An 18,687-nucleotide genomic window follows, 5' to 3' on the forward strand; every position below is an offset into this window, starting at 1 on the left:
TATACTTTTAAAAATTAAGCCTTGAATTTCTGACAGTCAAGTTCCTAAATTTCAAGTTATCAATACATTTTCTAACTGAACAGAAAACTATCTTATGCTTTATGCTTTTTTATACATTAAATGTCTGGATCAAGTAATCCAAGAATTGATTATACATAGAGATCAATCTAGTTAAATAGCTGGTGGGGTTGTTGAATTGATTATTTTCTCAGAGATTACGTAGGGATAGTTTTAACCTTTTCTTTTTTCTTTAAGCTTTTTTAGTTGAGATGGGCCCAGAAAAGTTTGAGGGACTTACCTACTGAAAAAGAACTTACCGCATTCATTCCTTGCCCGAAAAAGGGCACTATGGCATGGGCAGCATCTCCCATCAACAAGCAATGTGATTTAAAGTGAAAAGAAGAGCACTTAATGGATATCATAGACTGGGCAGGCAACAGAAAGAAATCTTGTACGAGGGCTTGCCTTCAGAAGAAAACAATCAAAATGTAAAAATGTTAAGCTGGGTATTAAATATTGCATAATTCTTTCAGATTTGCTGGCTTTGTCAACATAATATTTCATTGAAAAATATATGAGAATGCCAGGAAGAAAACAGGAGAGGGAGAGGTGAAGTTTCTCCTAGTTCCCAAATTCCATTGTTCTGATTGCATTCTTAATTTGAAACAATGTTAATCACATCCAAAAAGAACAAGAGTAGCTGAATTTGAATAATTTGAAATGTGCCTGTGTTATATGTCAGGAAAACTTTGTTATCTAGCACATAAATCACACAATGTTCAGCTATGTTGGTATGTTTCAGGTTTCCTTGGAAAAAATTGAGATGCAGTTGTGTATTTTACTAACACCCAACAAACCAAAATTAAGTTAAGTGAGTCCATGTGTATCTGGAAATGAACAACTGAACTCAAGCTAGTATTGCTCAAGCATCTACAGAGGTTTTGTGGGCGCTATAGGTGGAGAAGTACTATGTACATTTATCATGTGTACTCGCTCAGTCATGTCTGACTCTTCGTGACTCTATGGACTGTAGCCTGTCAGACTCTTCTGTCTGTGGAATTTTCCAGGCAAGAATACTGGAGCAGGTTGCCATTTTCTCCTCTAGGGGATCTTCCCGACCTGGTGACTGAACTCATGTTTCCGACATCTCCTGCACTGGTAAGTGGATTCTTTACCACTGAGCCATCTGGCAATCCTGTGTACATACACTAGATGATCTTACATCTAGTGAGAGAGGCAAGAAATAGCCACAGAACAAGTTCCAAAAGTATCTAAGGACTAAATTTTGGCATGCAGAGATTTCCCTTCAACGCCAGAGAAGGAGAAACCAACATAGCAATTGAATTGATATGCAGGAAAGGACGAGAACTGACAATTTTTAAAAAGATCTGCTATGACTTGGCAGTGGGCTATCCCTTTTACATAATTAACTCATTTAATTTTCAAAATTGCCCTAAAAGTAAGGCATCCTGATGTCTATTTCAGTGATGAAAAATCTGAGACCCAAGGAAGTCAGGGACAAGAGTAGTGTTAAAACCTTGCTCTTTCTGCAGCATTGTGCTGCCTTCATGATGATGTCACTGGAGGTGGAATGTGAGTTAGGTTCTAGGACAGAGGGACAGGGGAGAGAGGCACTGAGTGAGACCAAATGACAAGGTCCATGTGGTGGTGTTGAAATGGCCCAGAGGAGCTAAGACTCATAAACCAGACGGCTGGTACAATTAGCTACCAGTTTGGAAAAACTTTATACATGCCTGGCCCTGTGCTGAATGGTTTATAGGCATTATTCTCTTTACTCTGCACAACAACCCTTTGGGGCAGGCACAACTATCATCAGCATTTTACTGTGAAGGGTATGAGACATAGAAAAGCTTATATAGCTAGCAACTGGTGGACTTGAGGGTGTCATCATATAGATTTGTGTTCCCACCAGCAGGAGGAAGCACAGCCAAGCTCTGTGGCACACCGAGACCTATGGGGCCTGGGCACCTGCACAGGGAACATAAAAGGCCCAGGGACAATGGTGGCTTGTCTTTCCCAGAGAAACTGGCCCGGCCTGGGTTTTTTTCAGAATTCCTGTTTGCAGCACAAGATCCTCTTGGGCTTTTGCTGTAACCTAGGTTTCCCATCCAGGTCACTGCATGATCAGGAGATCCCCTGGAGGAGGGCATGGCAACTCACTCCAGTATTCTTGCCTGGAAAAACCCTGTGGACAGAGGAGCCTGGCAGGATACGGTCTATGGGGTCACAGAGTTGGACATGATGGAAGTGACTTAGCACACAGGCAGGTTTCCCGTCCAGGTCACTGCATTACAGGTCATTTTTAACAAAAGCTGAAATAAGGTGCATTAGCCTTTATCTGAATTTTGAATACCTCAAACAAGGGGGCAAAAGGCACAATTGGACATCTTGAAACTTACTTTCCAATTAGAGGGATGGAATCCGGAAAGTATTTCTGGAAGAAGTCCAGCACATCACGACTAGTTAGCAGTTTTTCAAACTCTTCAAAAGGCATGAACAAAGTACACGTGAAAGATTTGTTCTGTGGTGAGAAGAGGAATAGTGTGTGAGAGATTGGGGGTCAGGCAATGCTGGCCCTAAGACAGATCCCTCAATCTCTGAGTGCTTGCTGTGGCTCAGGGGGCTCTGGGAGGAGTGTCCAAGCAGACAGGAAAGGCACCCTCACTTTCTTCCCTCACCTCCCAGGAAAAGCTCAGTCAGGGGTCCCCAGGTACACCCCTGCTTCTTGGTTATTAGGAAACTTTCTATACTGTAAACTCCAGATATTTTCAGCAAGCAAACACTGCACTCCTTATACTATTAATAGGTGCGTTGGATTTGAATTCTCTTTTTTTCTTTACTGTTATTCCATTTAAGACACTATGACATTAGGGCCTTGGACCCCAGGATTCTTGACAAGAGAAAGAAAAAAAAAAGGTAAATAAAAGACCAACCAGAGAAATATAAATAGACATATGTGTCTATATTATATATAGAGATTGTTGTTGTTTAGTCACTAAGTCATGTCCAACTCTTTAGTGACCCCATGGACTATAGCCCACCAGGTTCCTCTGTCCATGAGATTTCCCAGGCAACAATACTGAAGAGGATTGCCATTTCCTTCCCCAGGGGATCTTCTGGACTCAGGGATTGAGTTCACGTCTCTTGCACTGCAGTTGGATTCTTCACCACTGAGCCACATGGGAATCTCCATCTAGAGATAATAATAACTATATATATATTCTGTTCAGTTCAGTTCAGTTCAGTCACTCAGTTCTGTCTGACTCTTTGCGACCCCATGAACTGCAGCACATCAGGCCTCCTTGTCCATCACAAACTCCTGGAGTCCAACCAAACCCATGTCCATTGAGTTGGTGATGCAATCCATCCATCTCATCCTCTGTCATCCCCTTTTCCTCCTGCCCTCAATCCTTCCTAGCATCAGGGTCTTTTCCAATGAGTCAGCTCTTCACATCAGGTGGCCAAAGTATTGGAGTTTCAGCTTCAACATCAGTCCTTCCAATGGACACCCAGGACTGATAGCAAAAATGTCTCTAAGGTCTAATGAAAGAACAGCCATGCTCCTTTTTGATAATGAATATTCAAATGTCCTACAGACCTTAAAGGATGAAAAATACTTCCTAATATATAACCTAAATATCTTTGGCTTTATTTGGGGGCAGTTTCTTCCTGCACTGTCTTGGGGAAGGTGGCAGTCAGGTACCACCACACACAAACCCCCATTAGTCATTTGTATATGTTAAATATCCTTTCCAAAGTAAATAATTATATTTCTTCAGGTTTTTCTTCAATATCCCCAAGTTTCAGATATAATCATTAAACAGACTAGACAATGATGAAGTTGACTACCTACATGTATATAGTATATAAAAGTAAGTAATGCCCTGTAGCTCAGTGGTTAAAGCGTCTGCCTGCAATGCGGGAGACCCGGGTTTGATCCCTGGGTTCGGAAGATCCCCTGGAGAAGGAAATGGCAACCCACTCCAGTATTCTTGCCTGGAGAATCCCATGGATGGAGGAGCCTGGTGGGCTACAGTCCATGGGGTCACAAAGAGTAGGACACAACTGAGTGACTTCACTTTCACTTTAATGAAAAACATTAATCATATAGGCAAAATGACAGTTAATAAAAAAATTTACACTACCGTGTTAGGAAGTGCAATCATCATAAAGGTATCTCGAGGCCAAATATGTAGATAATTAGGTTCCATGGCATACTGCAGGGGAAAAAAATATATATATATAATTAGTGTATTAATGCAGCTGATCTGCATTAACAAATGAGGCACACCGACTGTTAATGTTGTACTTGCACACACAGCAATTTAGATCACTGCCATGTCCCTCCAAACATAAAGTCTAAGCAAAGACAGTTTGCCTGCTGTGAAAAAATAGCTGTAAGATGAACTCCCACTTAATTCCCCAGGTGTTAGAAGTGTTAGTCATTCAGTCATGTCAGACTCTTTGCGACCTCATAGACTATAGCCCACCAGGATCCTCTGTCCATAGAATTGTCTTGGCAAGGATACTGGAGTGGGGTGTCATTTCCTCCTCGAGAGGATCTTCCCCACCCAGGGATCAAACCCGTATCTCCTGCATTGGCATATTCTTTACCTCTGAGTCACCTGGGAAGCCCACAAAAGTGGCATGTAATATTGCTATCCCAAACAGACTAGATGTTTGAATTTCAAATAGGATGGGTAAAATCAGTACCTTAAAATGTATATTTGCATGGAAATCAAGTATTTACAGCTGTGTACCTTTTATTACTTATAAGCCAAGATCCTCATTGCTTCTGTTGGTATTTTAATTTTCCTCAACATACGATACACACACTACATATTTGCCTCTGGCCACATATGGTTTAACATGGACTCCAGGAAATAAAAAACATGCAATGCAAGTCTCTCTGCAGCAACTCCCTTTTCACTTTATTTAATAACTTTTTAAATTTAATCATGAGTATAAGGACTCTGGACTGTCAGTACACAAAGTTGATTCCCAACCTGTTTTTTTTTTAATTTTTTCCCCAAGATATAATAGAAAAAAGTAGTTGTAATTCCTTTCCTTTCTTCCCTATTCAAGAAAACATATCAAAAGGTAAGGGAGTGAGTGATATTATTAAAAGGATACCTGTACATCCAATTTATTATGCGTTATTGAATACATAGTACTTTGGCAAACCTTAGAATGGATCAAGACATGCTGCTGAGAACAACTGCACTAGAATACACTTCTATACTAATATGGGGCAGGGGAGGGGGAGAGTTGTAGGAAGGAGGAAAGAAAGGGAAAGGACTTACATCCCCATTCTTAGGTGGAATACTCAGCTCCATGTACCCATGAGGAATGTATTGTTGACTGTAATCAAAGCGGGGTTTCTTCATGAGGTGAGTTCTAACAGTGGAAAAGGCTCCATCACATCCTACAATGAGGTCACAGGTGACATCTTTGGGAACTTTGTCCTGTCTGAAAAATAAAATAAACCATCAAAAGAAAAAAAGTCTAGTGGTGAAAATGATGAAGTACCTCTATTGGGTAGAAAAAGTAGTGACTTAATAGTGGAGCCACTGCTCACTTTTACATATCTGATTTAGAGCTTTGAGTCAATAGCTATAAAATGAAGATAACACTTGTCCCCAGTCATGGGTTTGCTATGAGAATGAGGGTAACACACAATCATACTGATTCCTAAAGACATGCTAAGCCACAGAAGCCTAAGAGCTGAGTTGCCTGCATGAAGGAAGAGAACCTTGAAAAGAAGGAAAAGTCTTTCAAATGGAGAAAGTATATGTACAACCACAGGGACGTGACCAAGGTCTTCTAGGAGCAGCATGTTTGTCTTAGAGGAGATCAGAAGAGGAGTTTAAGAAAAGAATACAACTGGAGAGGGAGGAGAAGAGAGTTTTGAATGTTAAGATGCAAGGTTCAAATACATTATTCTGGCAGCTGGGAGAAAACAATATATTTCCATTGGGCAGGTGGTGTATGAAGAGTAGTAATTTAAGACAACTTACTCAGGAGTAAGTTACATTGCAGCAGAGCCACAGCGCAGAAGGAAGAGGAAATGGAGACAAAGTGATCATAGTAGCCTACATGCGTGGGGGTGAGAGCCCAAAGGTTGTGGTGCTCAGGAAGAAGGTCGACATAGGCTCTGAGGCCGACAAGAAGTACGAGACACTGGGAAATGTTTTCAGGTCAAATGGGAGAAAATAAGGAAAGGGGTACATCAAAAATGATTTTAATTATTTGGTTAAAAGTACTAGGTAAGTCAGCTTCCCAGGTGACTCAGTGGTAAAGAATCTGCCTGCCAATGCAGGAGACACAGGTTTGATCCCTGGGTAGGGAAGAGCCCCTAGAGAAGGAAATGGCAGCCCACTCCAGTATTCTTGCCTAGAGAATCCCATGGATGGAGGAGCCTCTGGTCTGTGGTTCACAGGGTCACAAAGAGTTGAACATAACTGGGCCTCTAGACAGCAACACAACAAACTAGGAAAATTAGGAGTAGGACGAACAGATGTTCGAAATTTTAGATACATTTGAGATTATGGCAAGAAGTACTTGCGAAGGTGTTTAAAGGAAAATTAATATAAGATTGAAATAAGGGTTATTATTATTATTATTACAAATAGAAATGCGGATTTACAAGTAGTTATTGAACAAACTGTGAATCCAAGAAATTTCCCCCAAGTGGGATATGAGGCTTGGAACTTTAGAGGAAATGGACTCGGCCAAGGGGAGACAGACAAATATTATTCAGAAAGAGGAGAGGAGAAGCAGAGCAGTGCAGAGTTACCTGTTTCAAGTTAGGAGAGGGTTAGAAGCAGAGTATGGTTACCAGTCTAGAATACCGTTAAAAAGATGAGTGAGCAGGAGAATCAGGAAGAATACTGGTGCTAGTGATCAACATAAAATTACTTGATTGTAGAAACTACTTGAATTACCCTGTTAGTAATCATTTAACTCTTTCAAAACAGTCAAGAGCAAAGTTTACAGGCACAATTCTCCACTTCAACCCTTCACCTCTGAAGTCAAAGGGCTGACCGGTTCTTACCCAAGAACTGTGATTACTCCTTTCTCAGGATTACATTTCACCAGCTTGTGGCCAAAGTGCACTTTTGCATTGGAGTATTTCTCAACAGCTGAAGAAACAAAGAAAGAAAACTAATGGAAATGAAATTCCAATTCTCATTTCACTTAAATTGAATTCATTATTTTCTGAGAATGGTGTGATAGAGATACTTAACAATGTAAACACGAATTAGTTAAAATGTGATTTGGCAACTGTTGTGCAAATGTTCTAGGATAATCTGGTAGTAAAAGAGATAAATAAAAATCAACTGTCTCCATCTCAAAAAAAAAAATCTAACTATGTATATTCTTGCATCACTGTAATTGTTGGCACCCTAGGAAAGAAGCAATCATTACATATTTTAAAGCTGCCCCCAAATTAAGGCTTAATTTGTAATTGGAAATATTCAGTCAAATTTCTTTTTACATACTATGCCTGACTCTGTATCTCTTTTTAGCAAGTCCTCTAGACTTCTGAGTCAGTTTGTTATAAATATAGATCATTGATATATAAATACAGATCTTTTCGTAATCAAACACTGAAATAGTTAGGGGAAAGTGAATAAGAAGATTGGAAACTTCTTAATAAATAGAATCAAATTATTTTAGTGCTTTTTTGGCCTGCTAAAAATCTATAGTGAATTTCATTTTCTGAACTATTAATTATGTTCTTATCACTGTAGTAAAACATTATTTTTGTTCCTAGTTTTTTTCATGAGCAGGAGATCTATAATTAGGGGCTATTTATTGTTCTTAAAGCCACAAATCAGAATGTAGATGTTAGAGCTGCTGTAGACCTCAAGATAGTTTATTTCAAAACTCTTCATTTCATGAATGAAGTAACTGAGCTTCTGGAGGGAAAGTTAGATGACTAAGATCACACAAAGTAAAGGATTTAGGAAAAATAAGCCAGAAGTCTGACTTCCAATTCAATATCTCTATCTGTGCCCATCTCTCCTTTTCATCTCAGGTTTTGTATTTTTGTTGTTGTTGTTGTTGCCGTTGTTCTGCTTTGCTTGAGTTTGATTTGGGGTTTGCAGACTTTAAGATTCTTGAACACAGGATTGGAAGCTTCAGAATATTGAAATTGGAGATATGCCAAAGACTTATCTATGTTTAAGAAATCTTTTGACAAATAACTTGGAGAAATCAGCGTTTACTCGAACCACTATGGGTATCTTTGACAAATACAATATGTGTTTATGGAATCAACCTTTTTGTAAATTTTTTTTTTCAAATTAAATGTAGAGAAATGCAGCTCAAAGAATTTTCCATGGAACACTAGTCCTGTGATAACTGAAATAACTGTTCCGTGGTCATAGTCATTACAGAAATGCTCACACTCTGACCCTCTGACTGTGCTGTCTTGGTCCCCAGATACATGTGGCTCTTGAGTGCTTAAAATGCGGCTGTTCTGAATGGAGATGGGATGCAACCACTGGGTTTTGACAACTTAGTAAAAAAAAAAAAAGAATAAAATGTCTCATGAGTAGCATTCTTACATAGATTATACATTGAAATAATATTTTGGATACATTAGGTTAAATACACTATTAAAATTAAGTTCACTGATTTCTTTGTAGGTTTTTCTATTGTGATTAATGTAAGGTATTAAATTATGCATATGGCTGGCATTTGTGGTCACATCTTAGACAGCATTGCCCTGGAAAATCCACACTGCAGACTAGAATAAAGGCCCTGAAAGTACTGTAAGAAAAGACTTTTAATAGTTACTTATGTGTTTATCTGGCGGCACCGGGTCTTCAATGCAGCATGTGGGATCTCTTAGTTGTGGCAGGTGGGGTCTAGTTTCCTGACAAGGGATTTTACCTGGGCCTCCTGCATTGGGAGCACGGAATCTTAGCCACTGGGTCAAGGAAAGTCCTAGAACTTTTAAAACGAATTTGATGCAGGGTTTGCCTGTGTGTGTGTTAAGTCACTGCAGTTGTGTTCAACTTGTTGGGCCCCAAGGACTGTAGCCCACGAGGCTCCTCTGTCCATGGGATTCTCCAGGCAAGAATACTGTAGTGGGTTGCCATGCCCTCCTCCAGGGGATCCTCCCGACCCAAGGATTGAACCCACATTTCTTATGTCTCCTGCATTGACAGATGAGTTCTTTACCTCTAGGGCTGCCTGGAAAGTCCAATGCAGGTTTTAAGTTTATCAAATTTGCCTGACCACATATCCTTTCTATGTTTGTTTTACTTAACAGTTATTAACATCTCACAGGACAGTAAACCATGAAACAACCCTACATGAAAAGCTGATGCAGGAAAATGATTTAGTTACAGCACTTTCAGAGGAGAACTGTTCTATCAGAAGGAATGAGTATTTATTTATCTGTGGAATAGGTGGCTCACAATCTGATGCCATGTAAAGAAATAAGAGCTGTGTAAAAGAACTTTATATGCCAAACAGTTTAGAAGTCAAGAGGTTCAGCATTCTTTTTATTAACATATTTATGCCATTTATGAAATTGTATGCTGTGCAGTGTGTACCTAATGAAAAACAGGGGAGCATGCAAGATGGGTCTTCCCCATGTTTTACCTCCTTGTTATCAGTGTTTCATTTATATTACTGGAGGCAGTGACTGTAATAGTTAAAAGCATGGACTTTGGAATAGACAGACTCAAGTTCAATCCAGATTCTGCTACTTATTAACAGTGTAACCTGCTGCACTGTGGCCGTCTCTAAGCTTCCTTTATCATGTACAAAACTGAGGTAAACATAATTCTTACGTCACAGAGTTGTTTGGAGGCTTATACAAATTGATGCAATATAAAGCAGTTATTAACACAGTGCTTAACACATAAAAGATATTTTCTATTATTTTTAAAAGCTGTCTTGTAGTTTCTTTTCTTAAGATCAGCTTGAATATATAAAGCAACCTAGCCATGTATCTATTTATCCAAAAGTCAGCCTTACAAGTAAAGAAATGGAATTAAGATGAATACCAAACCCTATTTCTGAGCCCTCATGAATCAACTAGAGTGACCTCCTTCACTCCCCCTCCCAGTTCAGTTCAGTTCAGTTCAATTCAACAGATATGTTACAAACTCACCCTGGGTAGGGGATTGTGGAGAAACACAGATAAATAACTGGAACCTCTGGTCTCCAAAAGTCAGAGGTTGCTGGAATGCATTGAGAGGGATTGATTGATTTAAAAGATAGAACTACTAATGGCATGCTTTGCATGGAATGAATTTGTTTAGTACAAATGCTAAAGAAGAAAAAAATATGATCAAGGGTTACATGAAATGTGATTGGATTGATTATCCAGGATACAAATTTAATTTGCAGTCCAGGGGCTTTTCAATTAATGGACAGGTCTAGGTCTTTTTGGTTACACACATGAGAATCTTCAGGCTTATGCACACCTTCCTCTTTATCAGCTTCCTATACCCTGCATCTAACTTTGTCTCCTACAGGTATCTTGAATCTATACCTCCTCCCAACTGGAGGGCTCTAGCTTTAGTCCAGACTCTTGTTTTTGCACACAGCAATTTTCATAATACTTAAAAAAACTTCAGCCCTCTATCAGCCTTCACACTATTGCTTTTCATATTTCTGATTAAAAAAATACCTGCTTGTGTCTCTTTGAAAATTGTTATATATGTATATCTGTTTTTCCACTAGATTGTGAGTTCTTCACTGAGGCACTCATTCAACCCAGTGCCTAGAAGACAATAGGAATTCAATACATGCTGAACAAACAATTTTTATTTAGACCACTGATAAGATGAAAAAGAGATGCTGGAAGATGTACTGCCAGTATTTTTAAAGAAACACTTTGCATTGTACATAGTCTTGCTCTTAATAACTCCCAAGAAGGAATGGTAAACAAGTTTCAGTTAATCATATGACGAGATCAGACTCATGCGCTTTGCTGAAAATGAGGGCTGGTGAATAAAGCATTGGACTTACCCGTCAGGAGATCCTTGTTTAGATTTTCTCTGCTTATAGAAAGAATATACTGCAAGAAAAATATAGTAGATGCTATTTGTTTCTGGAGAATGGGCAAATATGCTTCTATGTTATTCACTTAGCAATAGAAAATACTAATTATTTATCAGAAGGTTGCAAGCTCAGCTTTACAACCATTTAACTAAGTAGCCTTTTTTTCTATAAACACTTTAATCAAATATATGCAATACAATGTTCAGGTTTAAACCTAGGCTTTTTCAAAGTTTGATACTATATAAAAACAAATCTTTTTTTGGTACCAAAAATATTATTTTCATTAAGATAGTTTTGTTTTAACTATCAAACATTAATCTCAAATATTCATCTTAGGTCTCCAAATCACGGTGTGTAAAAAAACTTCAGAAATGACAACATTCCTAGAATAAATGTACCATTTCCCAAAGAAACTACTTTGAAATTTTCATTTCAATTTGAAAGGCTGTGTGAGTGTGTGGTGTGGTTGTGGCAGGGTGAGGGTTTTTAGGAATAGGTAGATCCCATACATGGTACATGTACTGGCTGTTTCTGACTTCACAGCACCGATTGTTCCATGGGACCCAGTCAAACAGTGCATAGGACCTATGATACTTTTAGGGGTTCATGAAAATAATTTTAGTTTATTTCAAAATCATAAGAAAAAATAAATATAAGAATATGAATATATATTAATTCTTTAAAAGATAAGAATAAATCCAGTCTGGATTATATTAAAGCTTAATGTAATCTTTATATCAATGTGCTCATATAGTCAAATTTTTAATATTTATTGATTTGTAGGGTCCCACAAAGCAAAAGTGTCTATCCGTTTCCCTGGTGGCTCAGAGGTTAAAGCATCTGCTTGCAATGCAGGAGACCCAGGTTCAAACCCTGGGTTGGGAAGATCCCCTGGAGAAGGAAACAGCAACTCACTCCAGTATTCTTGCCTGGAAAATCCCATGGACAGAGAGACCTGGTAGGCTACGGTCCATAGGGTCGCAAAGAGTTGGACATGATTGAGTGACTTCACTTACTCTTACTCACTTAGGGCTCATGAAAGCCATAATGCAGTCATGCAATTCAGGAGAAGTCTATTGCTTTAAAAATTTAAAGCACATAAATTTCAAAATTATGAGACATTACAACATTTAACACAAATATGGTCTTTTATTCATCTCGATCCCATTCAAATATAGGCATATAAAATTAACAGCTAAATCTATACTTGGTATAAAAATAACTTGGTCATGCTAAAGAGGCAATAGTAGACTGAGGAGGAGCTTCCTGTGTCTTTGTCATAAATTAAAATTAACAGGAACTTCGTAATTCTCTGCCTTATGGTTCTGTTTTCCAGTCTTCTACATTATTAATGTTTGCATTTCAACAGAAACCACACTTGTTATACTTCTAAGTATACTAGGAAACATTCAAATTATGAAGTCTTATTAACAGAAGGAAAATATTCTTTCCTTGCCAGTTGATCCTTATCAGGCTTAGTTGAGATAAACTGGGGACTGATCATCAGGGAACCAACAGACATGTTGGTCCTGCAGAAGACCAGGGAGAGTCCTGGTCTAATCTCCTCCATATCTTTGGGCAGTTTCCTATTATAACCATAACTTAGAGTCACTGACATCAAGCTTCACTTCTCCAACACATATTTTAAAAGGCTTACCTTGTGAAGAATAAGTAAGAACAAGAACAAACAAATGAAGAGCTGTAAAGTGAGTCTTGTAACCGAAAAACCCACTAAGAAAACCTAAAGGGCATCGGACAATCTTTGGAGATTTGTAAGACAAAAGTTGCAGTGCTGACTTTTTCAAATATGCTAGGAAAAAGTGTTTACATTGTTGTCCTGATAGCCTTCAAATGAGAATGTTTTTTAGTAAGGGGGTGTCATTTCTTTATTTGGGGCACAGGAGTTTAAGAATCGCAATTGGGGGAACTCTGGCCTGCTCTGTATATTAGAGAATATTTTGATATTTGGCAATTGGGGAAGGAAATGAGAAGAATCTGCAAGACGGTCATAGCAAAGGAGAAAGGGCAGAAAAAATAACAGCTAGGGGAGGAAGGCTCAGAGAAAGGGGTATAGAAAAGATTTCAGAAGTCAAATCATATACAGTAGGAACTTATGAATCGTTTGCTATGCACTGCACAATGTGGGCCTTCCATGACCCTCCAGGTCTTAAGTATATTCATGTATGTTTTTTTCCTCAAATATAATTTACTTAGCCCTGTGCAAATTACCCTGAGCTTTATATACTGTAATGAGTCATGGATTATTTTTAGCTGTTTGCGCAGAGACCTGACCACAGCTGCTTATATAAACTACACTTTTTTTTTTTCCTGCTTAATAAAAAGTCTAGAGGTATCTCAGGGACATCCACAAATTCATCAGCGTCCTCCTCCTTTCTACTCCATCATCTTTGGCATGTAAGCTTCCTTCTGTAAAGTTCCTTCCTCATGGTCCAATATGGCTGCTTATGCCCTGGCAATCTTGTTTGTGTTCCAGGAGGAAGGCTATTAATATGTATTTTGCAAGTGGAAATGGGTAAAAATCTTGAGTTTCATGTATGGTCATCATGGTACATAACCAAAACTAGAGGAGAAGGAGTGGACACCAAGAGGCAGCAGAGGCCAATACGTACACTCCCTGGATACTGGAAGAAATCTTGGGGTGATGGGGATGACTTTACACTTCCACAGGTTATGGAACTGACCAATTCAAAGCAAATTCATACAGTTCTTAAAAGATAAGGAGGGCCCATTTTCAACTCTAGTATAAAAATAATGATGCAAACCTATAAATTTAGCATTAACTCAGTTCTTAAGAATTGAGGAATGGCAGGATTGATGTAGAAGGATCATTCCCTTCTTCTGTATTAAAGGCCTTGAAATGAGAACTTGCACCAACACTTTCACCTTCCTGGGGAGTCACTGGTGATGAAACTGTTTCTCCCTCACCCCTCTCTCATTCTCACTTGGCGAAGGTAAGGAAGTTAGTAGTTTTAGTCTCAGGTCCAAGTCACTCTTCTCATCCGCTTTCCCTGCTATTTTGAACCATATTTTCCCCCTGGATCTATTCATACTCTATTGGGCCAATCTCCAGGGAAGAGATGAATACAATGAAATGAATTTCCTCAGCACAATCCGTATTAATCCAAAAGAAAGGTGGAATGACTATTATGCCTATTATGGGAAGAATATCACTCTAATTTTAGAAAAAAGAAATAGTGTAACTAAGCAGCACTTCCAGCACTCCTGTGAGGGCTTCCTACACCACGCTCACTGGTTGCTGTCTGTAAGGAAACTTGTCCAGTTTCTCCCTTAATATTGACCTCCTGTAGTCATGCAGCCTGTTTCTTTATCTGTAAAGCAAGGTGGTTGGAGACCATGCATCTAAAGCTGCTGACCATTGTGAGATTCTGTTATCTGAAAGTGCATTTGCAAGCTATCTCATCCAATACACACCTGACACTTAAAAATTTATGTTTTTTAGAAATTTGGTCTCACCCAATTCTCCCCATAGGAAAACTGTCATTTGATTGGAATGATGCTATTTTGTTGCCAACTGAAGATTTAAACAACTATCTCTTTCAAGCCTTACTTTCGCTTCTCTGAAAGTGAAAGATTTCCTCCCTCTCTGAAAGTAAGAGCTGAGTGCTCCTACCATCCCTTGGCTGAGTTCTTTTCATAGTGAACATAGAGAACTTTCAAAGAACAGGTTGCAAGCTCTTCAGCAACTCACCCACAGGAAGACAATTATTGTTTATAGAAAAGGTACATTTAGTTAGTGTAGTCTGTTCTTGACTTGCATGTGTAAATCATGTCATGTCCAACTCTTTGAGACACCAATGACTGTAGCCCACCAGGCTCCTCTGCTCATGGAATTTTCTTGGCAAGAATACTGGAGTGGGTTGAGATGCCCTCCTCTAGGGGATCTTCCTTTCCCAAAGAAAGTGAAAGTGAAAGTGAAGTCGCTGAGTCGTGTCCGATTCTTTGCGACCCCATGGACTGTAGCCTATCAGGCTCTTCCATCCACGGGATTTTCCAGGCAAGAGTGCTGGAGTGGATTGCCATTTCCTTCTCCAGGGGATCTTCCCAACCCAGGAATCTAATCTGGGTTTCCCACATTGCAGGCAGACGCTTTACCGTCTGAGTCACCAGGGAAGCCCCTCCTAGAGAAAGGCAATGCCAAAGAATGCTCAAACTACCGCACAATTGCACTCATTTCACACGCTAGTAAAGTAATGCTCAAAATTCTCCAAGCCAGGCTTTAGCATTACGTGAACCGTGAACTTCCGGATTTTCAAGCTGGTTTTAGAAAAGACAGAGGAACCAGAGATCAAATTGCCAACATCTGCTGGATCATCGAAAAAGCAAGAGAGTTCCAGAAAAACATCTATTTCTGCTTTATTGACTATGCCAAAGCCTTTGACTGTGTGGAACATAATAAACTGTGGAAAATTCTGAAAGAGATGGGAATACCAGACCACCTGACCTGCCCCTTGAGAAACCGATATGCAGGTCAGGAAGCAACAGTTAGAACTGGGCATGGAACAACAGACTGGAAATAGGAAAAGGAGTATGTCAAGGCTGCTTATTTATAACTTATACACAGAGTACATCGTGAGAAACGCTGGGCTGGAAGAAGCAAAAGAATCAAGATTGCAGGGAGAAATATCAATAACCTGAGAAATGCAGATGACACCATTCTTATGGCAGAAAGCAAAGAGCTAAAGAGCCTCTTGAGGACGTGAAAGAGGAGAGTGGAAAAGTGTGCTTAAAGCTCAACATTCAGAAAACTAAGTTCATGGCACCCAGTCCCATTACTTCATGGCAAATAGATGGGGAAACAGTGGAAACAGTGGATGACTTTATTTTTCGGGGCTCCAAAATCACTGCAGATGGTGACTGCAGCCATGAAATTAAAAGATGCTTACTCCTTAGAAGGAAAGTTATGACCAACCTAGACAGCATATTCAAAAGCAGAGACATTACTTTGCCAACAAAGGTCCATCTAGTCAAGGCTATTGTTTTTCCTGTAGTCATGTATGGATGTGAGAGTTGGACTGTGAAGAAAGCTGAGTGCCAAAGAATTGATGCTTTTGAACTGTGGTGTTGGAGAAGACTCTTGAGAGTCCCTTGGACTGCAAGGAGATCCAACCAGTGCATTCTAAAAGAGATCAGTCCTGGGTGTTCTCGGGAAGGGCTGATGTTGAAGGTGAAACTCCAATACTTTGGCCACCTGATGCAAAGAGCTGACTTATTTGAAAAGACCCTGATGCTGGGAAGGATTGAGGGCAGGAGGAGAAGGGGACAACAGAGGATGAAATGTTTGGATGGTATCACTGACTCAATGGACATGAGTTTGGGTAAGCTCTGGGAGTTGGTGATGGATAGGGAGACCTGGAATGCTGCGGTACACTGGGTCACAGAGTCAGACATTACTGCTGAACTAAACTGAGGGGATCTTCCTGATTTAAGAATTGAACCTGCGTCCCCTGAGGCTCCTACATTGCAGGTGGATTCTTTACTGCTGAACCATGGGGGAAGTCCACTGAATGCTTATTAGGGACTGGGCCGTTTCTAAGCATCTCCTATGAATTAACTAGTATATATATTTGAATTCTAAGCAAGCAAACAATGTCAAAACAGGGCTAGAGAAGAAAGGCAGGGTCAGCAAGCAAGTAGCTGGTTCAAGATATTAGACTCAGCTATTAACATTTTACAAAAAAGTATCTCCAGGTAAACCTACCTGTGACTTTGTCCCATAGGGGATAGCAGACTTTTTTCCTGAAAGAGAATGTATCATTCTTGCTCTCATGGGGATACCATAGGCTACAACCTGAAATAAAATCAGAGATGTCTATTTCAATTTCCATAATGTGGCATCATGTCAATAAAATAGATATTGACTTTACAGTGTGATTATTCAAACATTTTCCAAAAATCAAAAAATAATGTAAAAGACCATGGGAACACAGTATGGTAGAAATTTAATAAAAACTATGCTCCTACAAATTTTAGTTTTTAGGGTTTTTTTAACTTTAGGTTTTAGATAGACTTTAAAGTTAATCTAGACCTAAGTCAAATATTACAAGTGAGGAAACGGTTCACTGTCAGAGATTAAGTTCTTTTTTATGATTACAAAAGAATAAAGCACGAGGAGTAAGTCACAGGATCCCTGAAATGCAGTGCAAAGTATTTTCCTACACATGCCTAAGAAAAATGTGGAAATGCAAATAGCACTTATGTGAACTTATCATTTCAAGGACACACTGTCACAAAAATACTGTCAATAAAAATATACTATTTCTCTTTACATTTCAAAGATACACAATAGTGAGAAATTTGACAATCTTGAGTCTATATGAGGAAAATCTGTAACAGGCCCACAGTCTTTATCCAAACACTGAAAGCTCATTGGTTTCAGAATTCAGAACTTTTCAAAGTTTAGATAGGTAATGTGTGCATATGTGGGTAGTTTATGACACATAGACTAGTCTAGGGCACCACCCCATAACACAATATTTCTTTAGTAAAACATTCACAGTAAATGAGATTTCTTTTAGAGGCTATAAAAAGTCTGCAACAGGTCAAGTTTGCTGCTGAATGGGTGATGGAAAAGCTTTCTAGTCCCAGAGTTTTTTGGAGTACAGAATTGTGATAAGAGATTATGGACCTAAGTAGTCAAAAGAATGGGTGTCGCCTGCCTCCTCTCACCCCAGAGGCCATCCCAGGTCAGACACAAATAAAAGGCAAAGATTAACCATCTTGTTGATGGCCCAGTGTCAGAAGTGATAATCAGGTTTCCACCTGATACAACTTCCACCTGCCCTACAATGTACTCTGCCCCCTCTGCAGTCATGTGCCTCAAGTGTGGGAATTTAGAAGTTTGAAAACCTTTGTAAAACAAATTCTCATGCAGCAATTTTTGTGGCATTGAGTGCTGCTTCGAACTAAGAGAAATCAAGACCATGCAATTGTTGAAAAACAACAGGTGTTATCTTCTGCAAGGAAAATGCATTCACAAGGTACCTGATCTTCCAGGCCAACGGCTTTCAAGGCTTGTCGTCCTCTATAAGAAAGGGCCAAATTAATGCTTCTTCCACGTGCAGATTTAGTCACTCGGATGTCTAAGACATTGGAAGTAGACCTCATGTTACACGCAATTCTTATATCCTAAGACAGGGTGAGCATATACACCTCAAAAATGGGTGCCATCTGGACCAAATTAAAAGACTTTGTTAACTCTTTTAAAGAAAACACAGATAGTAATGAATTTGAATTAAATTAAAATTAGATAGTTGAGGGTTTTAATGAAGTCTAACAGTTTACCTTGGGCTTCCCTGGTGGCTTAGAGGGTAAAGAGTCTGCCTGTAATGCAGAAGACCTGGGTTCGATCCCTGGGTCAGGAAGATCCCCTGGGAGAATGCAATGGCAACTCACTCCAGTACTCTTGCCTGGAAAATCCCATGGACAGAGGAGCCTGGTAGGCTATAGTCCATGGGGTCGCAAAGAGTCGGACACGACTGAGTGACTTCATTTTTTTCTTTCACTTTCAACAGTTTACCTTAAAAATTTTTTTTTCTTTTTAAAATCTAAAGGAGTAAGACGTCAAGGAATCAGAACCACATCTCACATTGTTCAGTA

General features: G+C 39.3%; 1 protein-coding gene and 1 non-coding gene across 4 annotated transcripts in view; one reads left to right on the forward strand and one right to left on the reverse strand.

The window, feature by feature from the left end:
- Nucleotides 1-18,687, reverse strand: part of KMO (kynurenine 3-monooxygenase) — a 66,772-nt gene that overhangs the window by 22,219 nt on the left and 25,866 nt on the right. For all 3 annotated transcript variants that reach the window (XM_068985922.1, XM_068985921.1, XM_068985923.1), the window contains 8 exons: nucleotides 18,073-18,170; nucleotides 16,790-16,879; nucleotides 11,017-11,065; nucleotides 7,076-7,163; nucleotides 5,325-5,490; nucleotides 4,167-4,238; nucleotides 2,421-2,542; nucleotides 318-465 (listed from right to left, as the gene is read on the reverse strand). In XM_068985922.1, the coding sequence (XP_068842023.1) occupies nucleotides 318-465; nucleotides 2,421-2,542; nucleotides 4,167-4,238; nucleotides 5,325-5,490; nucleotides 7,076-7,163; nucleotides 11,017-11,065; nucleotides 16,790-16,879; nucleotides 18,073-18,170 (833 nt within the window). The remainder of the gene's footprint in view (nucleotides 1-317; nucleotides 466-2,420; nucleotides 2,543-4,166; nucleotides 4,239-5,324; nucleotides 5,491-7,075; nucleotides 7,164-11,016; nucleotides 11,066-16,789; nucleotides 16,880-18,072; nucleotides 18,171-18,687) is intronic.
- Nucleotides 11,863-11,934, forward strand: TRNAC-GCA (transfer RNA cysteine (anticodon GCA)). Its single transcript has one exon. It is a non-coding gene; the product is annotated as a tRNA-Cys (tRNA).

Source organism: Capricornis sumatraensis, chromosome 14 (genome assembly GCF_032405125.1).
Source record: "Capricornis sumatraensis isolate serow.1 chromosome 14, serow.2, whole genome shotgun sequence".
NCBI lineage: Eukaryota > Metazoa > Chordata > Mammalia > Artiodactyla > Bovidae > Capricornis > Capricornis sumatraensis.